This window comes from Lagenorhynchus albirostris, chromosome 17 (assembly GCF_949774975.1).
Source record: "Lagenorhynchus albirostris chromosome 17, mLagAlb1.1, whole genome shotgun sequence".
In the NCBI taxonomy this organism is placed as follows: Eukaryota; Metazoa; Chordata; class Mammalia; order Artiodactyla; family Delphinidae; genus Lagenorhynchus; species Lagenorhynchus albirostris.
Genome location: NC_083111.1, coordinates 40906216 through 40921837, shown reverse-complemented (window position 1 = coordinate 40921837; position 15622 = coordinate 40906216). Strand labels below are relative to the sequence as shown.

Here is a 15622-nt window from a genome sequence, read left to right as displayed (position 1 = left end):
TAGGTTTTTTTCCTACAGTTAAAACTCCTCCAGGAAGAGACTTTTTTTTTTTTACCAAATTGATCATATGAAATAATATTCATAAATAAAGAAAAACATTGTTGGTACTAAGCGGCCTATTATCAAGATTTTCCCAGGCAAAGCTATTTTAGTAGACAAAGGTTGCTGACTTTGGACCAAGTTTCCATTCTCTCTTCTTTCAGATAAGTAAGCCCTCCAAATATTTTTGGGAAATTTAGTTGAATTGACTATTAGAATTGCCAGGTAATATAGGACACTTTAGTACATGTTCCATGCAATATTTGGGCCAGACTTAAGCTAAAAATTATTTGTTATGTATTTGAAATTTCCATTTAATTGAGTATCCTGCTTTTGGTTTGATTTTTTGTTCCTCTGTTGACCCTATTTATGGATTGAGACTGCCCCCTCAGTGCTAGGAGCTCCCTAGCATTGACTACTCTTAGGCCTTCTGGGCACATGTAAATAACAGATTGAATTCTTTCGCACGATAGAGGAAAGGTAGTTAGATAGCAGATGGATTCTGAGTACCTCAATTATTAATTCAGGAAAGAATCTGCCATTCCTAATGCCCTGATACATGAAATTGCTTCTGCTGTCTTCCCACCCTACAAAGGGCTCCAGCTAGAACTGGATGGGTCTAGTGCAGTCCTGGAGCTGCCATTGAACCACTTCTTAGTCAACCAGCCAGTGCAGATGATTGACTGGGCATATCTAGACCTGCTGTTTGGAGGACTAATCACACTTCCAAAGTAAAGGTATCTTAAAACCAAAAGCATACAGTGATTGTGGGGGGGGAAATATTTCCCACCAATTATGACTTATCACCATAACAATTTGTGTGTAACAGAGTAATGGCCATGATATTTTTTTAATACAGTAAAAAAACAAAAACCTGTTCATCGATTATGACATGATTTAAATATAGATATATTTTTTAAATCTTGTTGGAATCCTAGATAGGCACTCTGGTTGAGAATTGGAGATGGCAGAAGCAGCTGAAATCATGTTTAGGTAAATTTCACACCAAACTCTCTCTTTGGATGTGTATATCAATGTGAAAGGCAACTCTCTGAATTTGTACCTCAGTGTAAAAAGCATACTGTTAATAACTAGATTAATACTAACATTTTAAACATTTTTAAACGGTGCTAAAGAAAAACAATTTTTGATTTTTAACATTTAAATTTGTAAACAACTCTAAAAGAAAACTGTACAAAGCACATTAGTTTTCACCAGCAGGAATGAACATACATTAATTCATTCAATAGATATTTATTGTATATATCCCAAGGGCTGGCTAGTCACTAAGGATACAGGGGGAAAGAAGACACATTTTACCTTGATGGAAGTTACAACATGGGGAGCAGATTATAGGGAGATCTTACAGAGTCTAGTGAGTCAGGAAAGGCCTTCCTCAGAAAAGTAAGATTTCTGCATAGCAGTCAGTGAAGAGAGGAATAACAGGAAAAAAATGTGTTTCAGGCAGAGGAAACAAAAAGTGCATCAGTCCTGCGAAGAACTGGAAAAGGTACAACAAAGTGTAGAGCGTGAGAGGAAGAATGCCTTGAAAAAAGCTCAAGAGGTAGGCAAGAGTCAGCTCATGCAATAGCATGCGGTCATACATTTGGGTATTTTTTCCTACAGCAAATGGAAACCTTTAATAAAAAGATTTTAAGGGCACATAATCACTTTGTTGTCTTCTTATCACACACGCACACAAAAAATAAAGAGGGTGGGAGGAAACTTTTGGAGGTAATAGATATTGGTGGCATTGATTGTGGTGATGGTTTCACTAGTATAGCCTTATCTCCAAGGACTCACCAAGTTGTGTATGCTAAATAAGTACAGCTTTTTATATCTCAATAATACCTCAGTAAAGTGGTTTAAAAAACATGTAATCAGATCTGTGTTTTTAATTTAAAAGATTGTTCTTTTAAAAAAACATACTGGCAAGAGAGGAAAGCAGAATTTGATATAAAGAATCCAATACTGAGGCAAAGAACCGGTGAGAGTTACTGATGACTAGGATGGTGAGGGAAGGAAGTTAAGAATGGCTTTCTTGGGCTTCCCTGGTGGCGCAGTGGTTGAGAGTCCGCCTGCCGATGCAGGGGACATGGGTTCGTGCCCCGGTCCGGGAGGATCCCACATGCCGCGGAGCGGCTGGGCCCGTGAGCCATGGCCGCTGAGCCTGCGCGTCCGGAGCCTCTGCTCCGCAACGGGAGAGGCCATAACAGTGAGAGACCCGCGTACCGCAAAAAAAAAAAAAAAAAAAAAAAAATGGCTTTCTTACCTTTAATACCTGGTGGTATGCAGTGCTGGTTCCTGAAGTAAAGAGAACACAAGGACCAGCAGGTTTTTGGACACAGAAAGATATGTTCTTTTTTAACATGTTGAAATTGAAACGCCCAGGGAGACTTCCAAATGGAAATATCTATTGCATTGTTGGGTTTAGAAGCCGGTAGCTCCAAAGAAGCGTGTGGAAGTAAATTAGTGAGTTTGCCCAGGGAATAGATAGAGAAAGTGGCTCAGGAAGAAATCATGAGAAACACCATCAGGTAAGGAAGGATGAATCCCCCCCCCCCCTCTCTCTCTCTCTCTCTCTCTCTCTCTCTCTCCCTCTCTCTCTCTCTCTCTCTCTCTCTCTCTCTCCCTCTTTCTCTCTCTCTCTCTCTCTCTCTCTCTCACACACACACACACACACACACACACACACAGGCTGAGAACCGTCCAGAACCAGCTGAGAATTCCACATTGGTTTTTTTAAAAAAAATGTTTCTGGTGTTTACTATCATATTGGTTTTATATGCATTATAAAACACTGGCTCAAATTCGAGTCTGTAATAAGCAGCTTTGTTACCCATTTATCAACATTCACTTTTAGTACAGCAACAATACATAGCTGTTGAATAATTCAGCAGCTGAATTAATGGCATACTGGCAATAAAGTAAAAAGGCAGACCAAAGGAACACTATGAAGCACTACTCTGTGACTCTGTAACGATGGACTGTATTTGTGCAATGCTAGGAAAAGAGGAGCAGCTAAGCAATTAGGAGAGCATTAATCGCCTCAACCTGTCTCCAGATCTTTATATTCTAGATCCTTTCCTGTACTTTCTGTGCAACCATGATATGTTTTACTTAACCTACCCTTCATTTCCTGGTCTATAAAAATAATAATAGTGGTACCTACTGTAATAGGTTGTTGTGAAGATTCATTTAACCAATACAGTGCTTTTTATTGTTGATCACACATATTCTCAGTGGTTTTTTTGGTTGTAGCTCATAGTATACTCTGCCAAGGTAATGATTACCAGCTTGGGTTTTGGCCCCAAATATCCCTCCACCTTCCACATAAAGGAATTGAGGGGAAGTACATTGAAATAAGGACATTTGCCCTTTAACTTAGGTCTAAGCTAGGGGCAAGTCAAGCTGTTTGTTTCTGAACCTTTTATCCCTCCGGCCACCCTTTGGGATCTTGGCCTTCAAGATCTCACATAACACAAAGGAGGCAGCAAAAACGTAGAAAAACAATTTCTCCCTGTGGCACCCACTCAGTGCTCTCTTACTCCTGAATTTCATCCTGGTGGCCTTCCAGTCCTCAAAGTTTACATCACCTCCTGTCTAGTCTGTGTCTCTTATTAGCACATGGGCTAGGGAATGGAGTACTGAGCACAACTGTAGAGATTCAACCTTAAACAGAAGACATCTGGAAACTGAATTACTTCCATCAGTTCAGTCCTATTTATCCTTTTCCTCTTCTCAATAAGAGCACTTCCTACCGTGGCCCAGTTTTAAACCTGGAACTCCATTTTACTCATGACCCAAAGAATTTGCTTCAAAATAATACAGCAGTGGGGAAAGTGGAAAGGAATATGGATAATCTATATAATTACATATAATCCTATATGTAATAGATTAGACAATTGATTACATAATCTATAGGAATGATTGGCTTTGAGTTCATAATTGTTGAAGCTGGAAAGACACATGGTGGTCATTATTCTATTTTTGTATATGTTAAAAACTTTTTCCCCAAAGAGCTAGGGGAAGCAGAGAGGAAGAGAAGTTGTGAAATCAACTATAAACCTACAAGGTGGACCTTTAAGGTTTTTTAATATACTCAAGTCCTCTCTATTCTCAGTCTCTTCCTTCCCCACCAGCTTTACTCGATTCCATACCCTCCTGACTGCCCGTGTTCCTTTTCTGCCATGAGGAGGGCAGCTACATGAGGTGCTATTTCAAGGAGGTAAATAGGAAATTCCCTTAGCCCACGCAACCTGTTTTTCTTGAAGGCAAGGAATAGCCTGGACAATGTTAAATGCCTGCCAGAGACATCAAAGCGCAAAGGAACGTGCAGAACGTCAGCTTGCCTAGAGAGCTCTGTTGCCTCCTCGCAGATAACAGAGACCCAAAGCTGAAGCACAAAATTGAAAGAAATTGCTTCATTTTTATAAATGACATTGGCAAGGACTGAGACTGAAAAACTGTCTAGGTGAACTAAACTTCATTTGGTGAATGCTTAACAAGAACATGTATGTAGAAATGTACTAGACATTGAGGGGAAATACAGGTACTTCCTGCCCTTGAGGTTATAACCTAAATCTGGAATTGAACTCTATAAAATAGAGTATATACATCAAATAAGTGATACTGACAATATATGTAACTCTAAAGTGGTGTAAGTTACACAAGACTTAACCAGGGTCCTAAATAAATTTGGCTTAGAGAGAATATTGGAGAACTCAGCTTTAGCAAAGAGTGATTGGAATAAAGGAGGGGCATGTGGAATTCAGAAACACTAAAGTTCTAGCTCTTATTATATGGCTTTTAAGAAATGGCTTGGACTTCCCTGGTGGCGCAGACGTTAAGAATCCACCTGTCAATGCAGGGGACACGAGTTTGAGCCCTGGTCCGAGAAGATTCCACATGCCACGGAGCAACTAACTCCGTACGCCACAACTACGGAGCCCGCGTGCTACAACTACTGAAGCCCGGGCGACTAGAGCCCGTGCTCCGCAACGAGAAGACACTGCAATAAGCCTGCACACCGCAACGAAGAGCAGCCCCGGCTCGCTGCAACTAGAGAAAGCCCGGGCACAGCAACGAAGACTCAATGCAGCCAAAAATTAATTTTTTTTAAAAATCCTTAAAAAAGAAAAAGGCTTATGTGGCTTGAATAGGTTTTCAAATTGTCAAGCAAATAGAGCCCTAGTAATAAGATGCAAGGGCCACATATTAGTATCTATCACTACCATAACTTAAGAATTTCAAAATCAAAGTCTCAGTGATTTATGTTCTAAGGATAGTTGTTTGATCTGTATCTGAAGTGCATTAATCATTGATAGCTTTTACAAATACTTATAGTAACTTAGGTAAATATCCTACCACCTCAGGAAAAAAAGGCTTTACCCACCACACCCTTCCACCATTACCCTTAACTCTTCTAATAACAAAACAGAATGCAAACATTGAGATTAAACAGGCAAGTTTTATTATCAAATGTAACAATTCTACAAAAACTCAGTAGTATTGTAGTATTACTGCCTATCTTAAAGTCTTTCAGAGCTTTGGGCAGACAGCATCTTAAGGTAGCCAAGTATAAAGAACTATTTTTCTGATCTTAAGTGCCAGTTATCACCAATTTTCACACAAAATGGTTTTTCTTTTTTCTTTTTACTTCTCCTACTGCAGTTAAAGGGCCATTGCTGGTCAGTGAAGAGGGAATGTTTGGCTCTCCATTCAAGGTGTTAAAGTAATGCAAAGTAAATAAAAATAGCAGCCACATAAATCTGCATGGCATTGCATCCAAGCTAAGGACAATATGAGTAAATTAAAGAAATGTGCACTCAATTAATCAAATCCTGTTTCCTCTTTGGAGTTACACGAGGCAGCAGTACTATCTAGCTAGTGTCTAATATTGCACTTTTGGAGCATAAACACAGCTAAACACATAGTGCTAAACACTGACAGCATCAGTACCTGTTCTCACCACATCAGTGTTTACCTCTCAGTCTAGCATGCTGACTATAACCCTATGCTTTTAAAAGTTTTAATTATTTGACAGTTAAGGCATTAGAGAAAAAGTTTTAAGGCTATCTTAATATATACAAGCATTCACTTTAGTTAGTATATTGCTTTCTAGAATACACTGTTCAAATATCTCATTTTTGTGATATTAAAAACTATGGAATTCCTTATTAAAGTCCAAACCATCAATAATGAGAATAGTACAATATAAAATAATACATACGAAGCCATAATATTCAATTACAATTCAAACTAGAAATTACTAACTACACGTAGCTGCTTCATTTTTGGTTTTACATTTTGGCCCCTAGTTCATTCTTATTTACAATTGATACCTACTGAGAAAAAATCCAACTTTTGAACTATGTATGTTTTGTGGTGGGTGTACCATTTCATCTCACTTCTTCCAAGGTGTTTTAAAAATAGTTTCGGTGGCTTTTAACTGTAAGACACTGTGATGGCCAAGAGACTGGGAAAATATTAGTTTTATTTCTTTTTTGTAAGTTTGTGACTTTATTCCAGGACCTTATTCTTGAGTTACTTAGGAAGAGCACGTGATTGTGCAGAACATGGGGAGAAAAGAGTGGGAACACACAAAAATGAAGCTTTCATAACAGAGTTCCTGATGGAGATAGTAGACACTAGTGGAGTATTTTTTTCCCCCAAGACTTAAAACTTAGGAAACACCTATGATGCCACGTTAGCTGGTAGTAATGGAGACACCCGATTTCAAATTCGCATTTTAAATGCCTATTTGCAATCAGCAAGGAGCCAAGCATGCTGCTTGCAATAAGAATTTGGCTTCACTGGCTCAAATTTTTCACTCCATCAAAAGATAGGGCACAGGCCCACTGTCCAATCATGTTTGCTGAAAATACTGCAGCCTGAGTGTAGACAAACTTCTCCTGAAGTTGCTAGAAGTTGTCCTATGTCTGAAGGATTCAGGATCACCATACATCTTTCAAACACTGAAAAAAATGAACAAAGGAAAAATTATAGTCTCTAAATTTTACAATTCTTAGTAGCCATAAAAAAAGAGATTCTGAATTCTAAACGGTCTGAAAAAGCCTTTAGGTAGTCCAAATTTTTATTTTACACAGACAGAATTGGGATTTACCCAGCAAATTCTCAGGGAATACAGTGCTGACAAGTGAAATTTATGTGATAATTGGCATTTCCACAATACCCTACCCTTTGTATTACCATGCATGGGATGACGTGTGTGTTTTCACCTCCCCACTTAATTCTTCTGTGAAGAGACTATTCTCCTCATTCCTTATTCTGGGTTCCCAAGTTATCAGAACATTTTACTGATACTAGAGGTTTAATACCATTTTAAAAATAAATTAAACCATTAAGACAAAAATTTTAAATTAAATTCTAGTATAAGAAATTTTTAAAAATTTCAAGAATATTTGTATCAGTAAGAAGCACTGAAAGGGGACTTCCCTGGCGGTCCAGTCAATAGGATTCCTCACTTCCAATGCAGGGGGTGCAAGTCCGATCCCTGGTCTGAGCACTAAGTTCCCACATGCCGTGTGGGGCGGCCAAAAAAAAAAAAAAAGCAGCACTGAGGAATGACACTGACACTGTAGCAAACATGAGCTCTACATGTCAGTGACTAATCGATTAAAGCCACCTTTATTGTGGATTATTTCATCCTTACAACAACCACCTTATTATATTACCATGTTATCCCCACTTTACAGATGGGGAAACTGAGGCACAGAGCAATTAAGCCAATAATTGGAAGATCTAGAATTTGAATGTAAATTAGTTCCACTGTGCTATTTTTCTTATACACCACACAAAATCTTTAAAATGAAAACTGTAACTAGGCATGTGTATACTCTGACATGTAAATGAGAAACAGAAATGAAGATAGAAATAAAGATAGCTGTTCAGAGTTCAGCCTTATTCATATGGCCAGTTTGTAACTGTGGTTAAGACTAGATTTGCTTTTAGAACAGATTCCAAAATTGGTAGAGATTTAGATCCAGGTACTTTAAGAACAGAGAAACATTTATTTGTTAGAACTCGCTTTTAAAATGTGGTTTACAAAGTGACCATAGTTAACATTTAGCTTTAAACATTATGCATTGAAACCTCCTCCTTCGTACAGACAAGAAAATCTCTATCAATGACCCAACAACATTATTGTCCAATAACTATTTTGTCCTTCTTTTGGCAATAGCAACAGATTTTCCTTAAATGACTGCCCCTCACCCAATCTCAAGGCCATAAAGAGGCAACTTTACTGCTGAGCCCAACACGTGACTCAGATATAGCCAATAAGAGCCCTGCATATCCTTGGCCACAGTGGTTTCAGAGATGGACTTAAAGTGGGGCCAGTGACACTGAATTCCTGGCTTCCTCTGGACTTGCAATGGAAGGGTGGGAAGGCAAGAGTTGCTGGGGGTACGTCATGGAGAGAGTTTGGTTGAGAGTGAGCCCTTGGATCCAGCCAAGTCAGTCAACTCTGGACCTGTCTGTTATCGAGTCAATGAATTCTACCTTCCTCATTCTCAGCCCATACTATTAGTATTCTAGTAGGAAACCATTGTAGATGCTGAAAATTATACCTTCATATTTTGTCAAAATGTGGAAGAGTTCAGAAGAAATTAAAAGTTTAACCTTCTCAGACCTGCCTTTTAATCCCAGTGGTATCCAATGGAATTTTAGCATTTAGCAAAGAGCACATTCCTAGCTGCCAGCAAAAAATAGAAGATCTCAGACAAATAAGGAGAAAATGTTTCCTATTCCCCTTTAGCTGCAGGAAAGCAAACGCTATTATGCAAAGACAATTTTGAAGCTACAACTGCAAGTATCCACAAATCAGTCTTTCCTTTCTAGTAAGGTCTGTGTTAAAACATACAATGTTGTATTTTGCATTAAACTGTCATTAAAAGTACTATGTACCAAGAATTCTTTTAAGATATCTGGATTTCACCAACTGGTGTTATGCCCTATGGAATGAACCTAAACCCCTTAAAAAAAAAGCTTGCAATTCTGATTAGTTGTAATATTTTATTTCCTCCCAGTAATTCTGACATCTCTTTTCTGAAAGTATAATTCATAGGTGAGATTTTTTTGTTAGGACAGAAGAACAGCTTCTTCTTCCTTATATTAAAGATAAAATAAAACCCATAACTCAGATTCTTTAATCAAAGAAAGCCTGTTTGTCATTTAAATCAATAGAATCAGCATTTATCTGTTATTCTTGCCCATTTTTATAATACTAGTTGGAGGAGGAAGACAGAAGTTTTGTCTAATTTTGAAAGCTACATTTTTTATCCAAAAGATACCTTGAGGGACTTCCCTGGTGGTCCAGGGGCTAAGACTCCATGCTCCCAATGCAGGGAGACCAGGTTCAATCCCTGATTAGGGAACTAGATCCCACATGCCGCAACTAAGAGTTTGCATGTCGCAACTAAAGATCCCACATGCTGCAACGAAGACCCTGGGTGCCCAAGACCCGGGTGCAGCTAGCTAGCTAGCTAGCTAAATAAATAAATAATTTAAAAACAAAACAAAACTGAAATCTCTAAAATCAAGCAAACAAAAACAAACAAAAGATACCTTGAATTTTTGGGCCAAAAACTAAAATATTGATCCAAAAAAAAGAAACAAAAAATGATTTTTCAATCCACAAAGTAATCTAAACTATACACTTAAGAGACCAAGTATAAAAAACACTCTTCAAATGAGTTACATGGAGATGTTTTGTTTTGTTTTTTTGCATAAAATTTAGCTGTTGTGAGAATACCAGGCTTAATATATTGCAAGAATCTCCAAAAATAACTAGTATACAGACAAAAGTTTTCACAAAAAAGCAAAGAAAACTATAAGCACTTTGTCTTGACTTCCCAGCTTTCAGAACTATGAGAAAGTAAATATTTGTTGTTTATAAGCCACCCAAGTCCATCGAATTGCGTTAGGACAGCCTGAATGGATGAAGCCATTTACCAAATGATCAAATTGATACCACCAGGGAGGTCATGTGGGTATAGTACAACAGATATTACGTATCATGAGATCTCATGAGAGGGGCTCTTCACCTCTATGTATTCTTTCCTAACACCCATTACCCCAGCCTAATCACAAGAAAAACATTAAACAAATTCAAACTAAAGGACAGCCCATAAGACTTCAAAAGCAGCATAACTCAGAATTGTCAAGGTCTAGAAAATAAGCAAAGACTGAGAAACTAACACAGGCCAGAGGACACTAAGGAGACAGGCCAACTAAATGTGAAATCCTAGACTGGATCCTGGAATAGAAAAAGGACATTAATGGAAATACTGGTGAAATCTGAAAAATGTCTGAAATGTAGATAGTAGTCAAAAACATTGCCCGTGTAATGATTATTGTGATCATAGCAACAAAATAGTTATTTGTATACATAAAGAACTTTAGTTTGTATAACTTTATACTTATTAATCCACCTAATTCTCACCCCCCAAAAATGTTACATATGTAGAAGAGATTTTTTCCCAATTTTTACAGAGAAGGGAAATGTCACCTCTAAAGAATTATCGTCTCCATATGTATGCAAAATATAGTTGTAAATATAGTTAAGAAGCACTTGTTGACAGATTTAAATTTATGAGCTGACCCTGCCCCTTTGAAATCCTAGGAGTATGAGACTTGGAACTCACAGTGAAAGTGGGGGGTACCAGAACCCTGGCCATCTGAGAAGGCATTCTTTCCAGCCCGCCATCACAATCTCCTTCTCTGGAGGGAAACTTGGGCATCTTTAATAGACTGTGAGCTGTCCTTGGGGGTCTTTTATGACCAAAAAAAAGAGGCATATCTACAGTACTTCTTGGGGCAGTCAACAAATATTGGCTGGTTTGAGAGGACTAGGCTACATGAGAAGACAGACAGTGTGACTTTTTTCTTTTATTGATTGACTGATTGATTGATTGACTGATGGCTGTGTTGGGTCTTCTAGATTTAGTTTAAAAGAGAAGAAAGACATGCAACAAAAGCCTCACAGTCATTTTGGAATGGAGCATATTCAAAAGTATACCCAGATGAAGCTTAAAACCATTATGCTAAGTGAAATAAGCCAGTTATGAAAGGACAAATATTGTGTTATACCATTTATAAGGTACCTAGAATAGTCAAATGCATAGAAACAGAAAAGAGAATAATGGTTCCCAAGGTGCTGGGGAAAGAGGGAAAGGAGATTGTTTAATGTACTTAGAGTTTCAGTATGAGAAGGTGAAAAAGTTGATGGTGGTAATGTTTGCATAACAATGTGAATGTACTTAATGCCACTGAACTATACACTTAAAAATGATTAAAATGGTATTATATTATGTATTACTTTACCACAACATTAAAAAAAATGAAACTAGGAAAAAAAAGTGTAACCAACTCGATAGAATTATCATATGACTCAGTGATTCTACTCCTAGATATATACCCAAAATAATTTAAAATACTCAAATATTTGTACATAATTGTCAATATCAGCACTATTTACAATATCCAGAAGGTAGAAATAGCCCACATGCCCATCAACAGATAAATGAAAGAAACAAAATGTGGTATAGCTATACAATGGAATATTATTCAGTCACAAAAAGGAGTGAAGTACTGATACACACTACAACGTGGATAAACCTCAAAAACGTGAAATGAAGCAGATTGGTTGCCTGGGTCTATGGGGAGGGGAAATTGGGAGCTACTGCTTAATGGGTATAGGATTTTCTTTCAGAGTTGATAAAAATCACTTAATTGTATACTTTAAAATGATTTGTTTTATGTTATGCGATTCTTACCTCAATTAAAAAGAAAAACAAAAGAAAGAAAGCATACCCAACCTGTATTCCACATGATATGAATAAATTTCCAAATGGAAAAGTCTTTCCATATATGTTGCTTAGATACTATCTACTTAGATGACAACCTTAATTCCAGTCTCCATTCCTTCTAAGATTTCTGACATTCTTACATCACATGAAGGGAAGATGGCAACTGCCACCTGACTTCTAAAAAACACTTTGAGATTCTTGACCTCTATTTGTTTGGCCCTTTATAATTTAACTTTCACATCATAGAGCCTTACCTTCTTTTCTGAGGATGGTCTAACTGCTGGGGCCCTTAAATACAAACCCATTCTTTGGATAGAGTCCTGGCCTGGTCATTTGTGTGTACAAGTCCATCCTCGGTTGCATACTAAAATGCAAGTTAAAACAAACAGGATCAAAAGATGGACAAATTGTCACTATGGATGGTTAGTATTTCAACTGAATAGATCTACCAACTGAATTATAGGACATTTAGACCATAGGAAACAAGTTAACACTGATACAAGCCATATATGTAACTGCTAATCCCAAGTCGTCATTTCTTACTTAACTCGTCTAAATACCATAAAAATCCCTACTAGGAGGGAAGTTAGATTGAACACGTGGATAGAAAAAGAACATCGTACTGCAACGCCACCAAACACTTCAGATCTTGATAATAGTACAGTTTCCATCACACCACAAGTGTGACTAGATATCAAATATTTGAGCACCAACTATTTTCAAGGTATTCTACAATAAGCCCAATATCTCTATATAACTTGGTGAACTTTAAATAGCAGTAGATATATTTGTAATAGCAAACTAATTCTCTCAGCAGTGCAGCAAGTAAAAAGCAGTGAGAGGCCCAAGGAGATAATGAATAAAGTCAGTACTTCGAGGAAAAACAAAAACTAGCACTACTGAAAACGCAAAGCCATTGACGGTAGAGGTTAATGCAAAGAGCAAGTGAAAAAGTTAAAGGACTTATATAAGGATACCTAACAGCCCATTTCAGAATAAGAGGCCCATCAACTAAAATACAGACACAGATTTATTTCCATGACCAGAATGACATCCTCATCACCAAATATTTTTACAGTTGTCTTTTTGCCTTCGTAAATTCAATCCTCATTCTATTAATCTCATTTATCAAAATGGGCCTAACTCGGGTACTTTTACAAGAATGCAGATTTGATAGCAGAACCCATGTCCTGCATCTTGCTTTAGCATCAGAATTCTTCCCTTTTTGTAAATCCTTGCCCTCTCCAACTTTACAGCCTCCTCGACCCCAAATGAAGTATGGAAAAATTAAGTTGGAGTAGTTTTATAGAAAGAATTTGCTGAAGATAGAGGAAACATACATCCAAAAATTAAAAATAACATTTATAAAGATGACATATGCCATTTTATATATAATATATATATTTTATATATAATAACATATGCCATTTTATATATTATATATATATATTTTTAAAAGACAGAAACAGAAACCATTAAGAGATTTCATTCATTCAACCAATTATTACCAAGGATTTGCTTAATTACATAAGTAAATTATATAATTATGTAGGATGAATCATAAATAACCAACAATCAAATGAAAACTTCCCATGAAATCAGCAATAAATGCACCATAGGTAAAGACAGACACAGATTACACTTGAGAACAATTTTTTTTAAAAGCCATCCATTGATTTTTGTCTTGTGACAAAGCCATATCTGAAAGAATCTAGACTCTCATGGTTAGCGGCTATTACTAAAATAACTGAGAACAGGCAAAAATAAATAAGAAGGCAAGAAAGGACTCTTAAACGCAGTAGAAAATATCAGCTTTTATGTAAGCGTGATATGAAATCAGGTTATACACAAAAGATTTTGAAAGTATGCATTGTGACTACCTTAAAGCTCAAACTACTGAAGAATAATATGATATACTGAATTAGATAATTCAGGTTCCTATGTAATCCTACTTTATTGATCCAGTTCATAAATTCCAAGCACTTCAGAAATGAAGGCAAATGCCTTGAGACAAAATAATTTCACAGAATCTTTGTGCTTCTGATTATACTAGGTCTGCTCCAACCTTCAATGATTCCTTAGAAGCTACTAGGAGATAAAATAACTTCAGGGACTTCCCTGGCCATCTGGTGGTTAAGACTTCCAATGCAGGGTGTACGGGTTCGATCCCTGGTCGGGGAGCTAAGTTCCCACATGGCTCGCAGACGAAAAAGCGAAACATAAAACAGAAGCAATATTGTAACAAATTCAATAAAGACTTTAAAAATGGTCCACATCAAAAAAATCTTTTAAAGAAGTAAATAAAATTTTTAAATAAAATAACTTCAGTCTGTAGCAGTTTATCTTAATTTTGAAGCATGTCAACCTTTTAGCCATAAATCTAGACATAGCTGCTATTACGTGTTTGTGGTATAATAAACACTCACAAAAGCCAGCCATGGCACTCTTCATAGTAAGAGCAATTTTGCTTACTCTCATAATCAATATATGTGTACGACCACTTAATTCTATTCAGTGTGAATGTAATAAAAGTTAATTAGTCAAAACAAAAGAAATTAATTCAACTGACTACTAAAACCTGAAACTTTGCTTATACTTTCTAGAACTGGAAAACCATGGGAGAAAATACAAAACTCAAATGTATTCCCCATGAGATTAAATAATCTTTTCAATAGCCCTCAGTAAAATTCTCTACTCTTTTCATAATCTAGTGAATCAGATACGAAGTTCGGAAAGTAACATTTTTATTCCTGCAAGGGTTTCCAACAGGCAGCGTCATTGTTTAGGGAAGAAGTAAAGTATCTACTGATCTCTGAAAAATAGCTCACTTCTGGAAAGAATGTGCTAGGCCAAGCAGTAACAAAAGATAACTTTTGTCCACCTTCATTCAGTCTTCACTATCAGACACAGCTTTTTTCTCCATTTGTCAAAAAATATTCCATCATGGTAACTTGGTAGGTTCGGGGCATCCCCACTGACATCATTTTAGCTGAGCTCCACAATCCTCCATGATTCATGGATACCAAGAGCTTGTAAACCTGTTCTAAGAGTGAAATGGCACCTACAGGCACAGCCCTTATCATGCTGTACTGTAAATGCTCAAGGGCTATTTTAGGATTTGATGATTAGGCCTACAAGTGCTTCTCAATTCTGAAGACTCAAGCACAACTCAGCTCCAGGAGGAAAGACCATTTTTGCTTTTAGTGCAATTAAAAGGCTGCAAGATACTGATTTTCAGAGGTTGCAGGAAAGGAAGGAGTTCGGGTTCTAACCATGTGATTTAAGGAAGGAAAGGTGTCCGCTCAGGTGAGATGACAATGAGAAGATTTTGCTTGCTGTTAAGGAGCTCTTACCAAGCTGTTCTTAAGTCAAAGAACAGCTGATGGACACAGACAGTCGTAGAAAAACTGACGAGAGTAAATATCAGTTTCACAAGAATTAATAGATCATAAAAGACTCACTGAATATCTTATAGCTCATTTTAAGGAGTTACCATCTAAAGATTCACTGAGTCACCCTTATTTTTCCAGATTAGGCAGAGAGGCCTCGGACTACTTTTTAAATACTCCAATTCCACGTCTGAGGAAAACTCCTTCTTAGCCAATCTTACTATAGATGGAAACACCCACATCACTGTGTGCCCTAAAGAGCTTTCTCAAAGCAGCCCAACTGGGAAAAAAAAAAGCATCAATAGATTAAGCTGAAGTAATTAAAACAGCATGGAAAAGCCCCAATCCTATTAAAGGGATGAG

General features: G+C 37.2%; 1 protein-coding gene across 4 annotated transcripts in view; it reads right to left on the bottom strand.

The window, feature by feature from the left end:
* Positions 1-5489: 5489 nt before the first annotated feature.
* The window catches only part of ESRP1 (epithelial splicing regulatory protein 1), a 57038-nt gene continuing 46905 nt past the window's right edge, over positions 5490-15622 (bottom strand). For 3 of the 4 annotated variants that reach the window (XM_060127464.1, XM_060127466.1, XM_060127465.1), the window contains 2 exons: positions 12125-12234; positions 5490-7016 (listed from right to left, as the gene is read on the bottom strand). In XM_060127464.1, coding sequence (XP_059983447.1) covers positions 12160-12234 — 75 coding nt within the window. In that variant the 3' untranslated portion in view covers positions 5490-7016; positions 12125-12159. The remainder of the gene's footprint in view (positions 7017-12124; positions 12235-15622) is intronic. The other variant, XM_060127468.1, reaches the window with a different exon arrangement.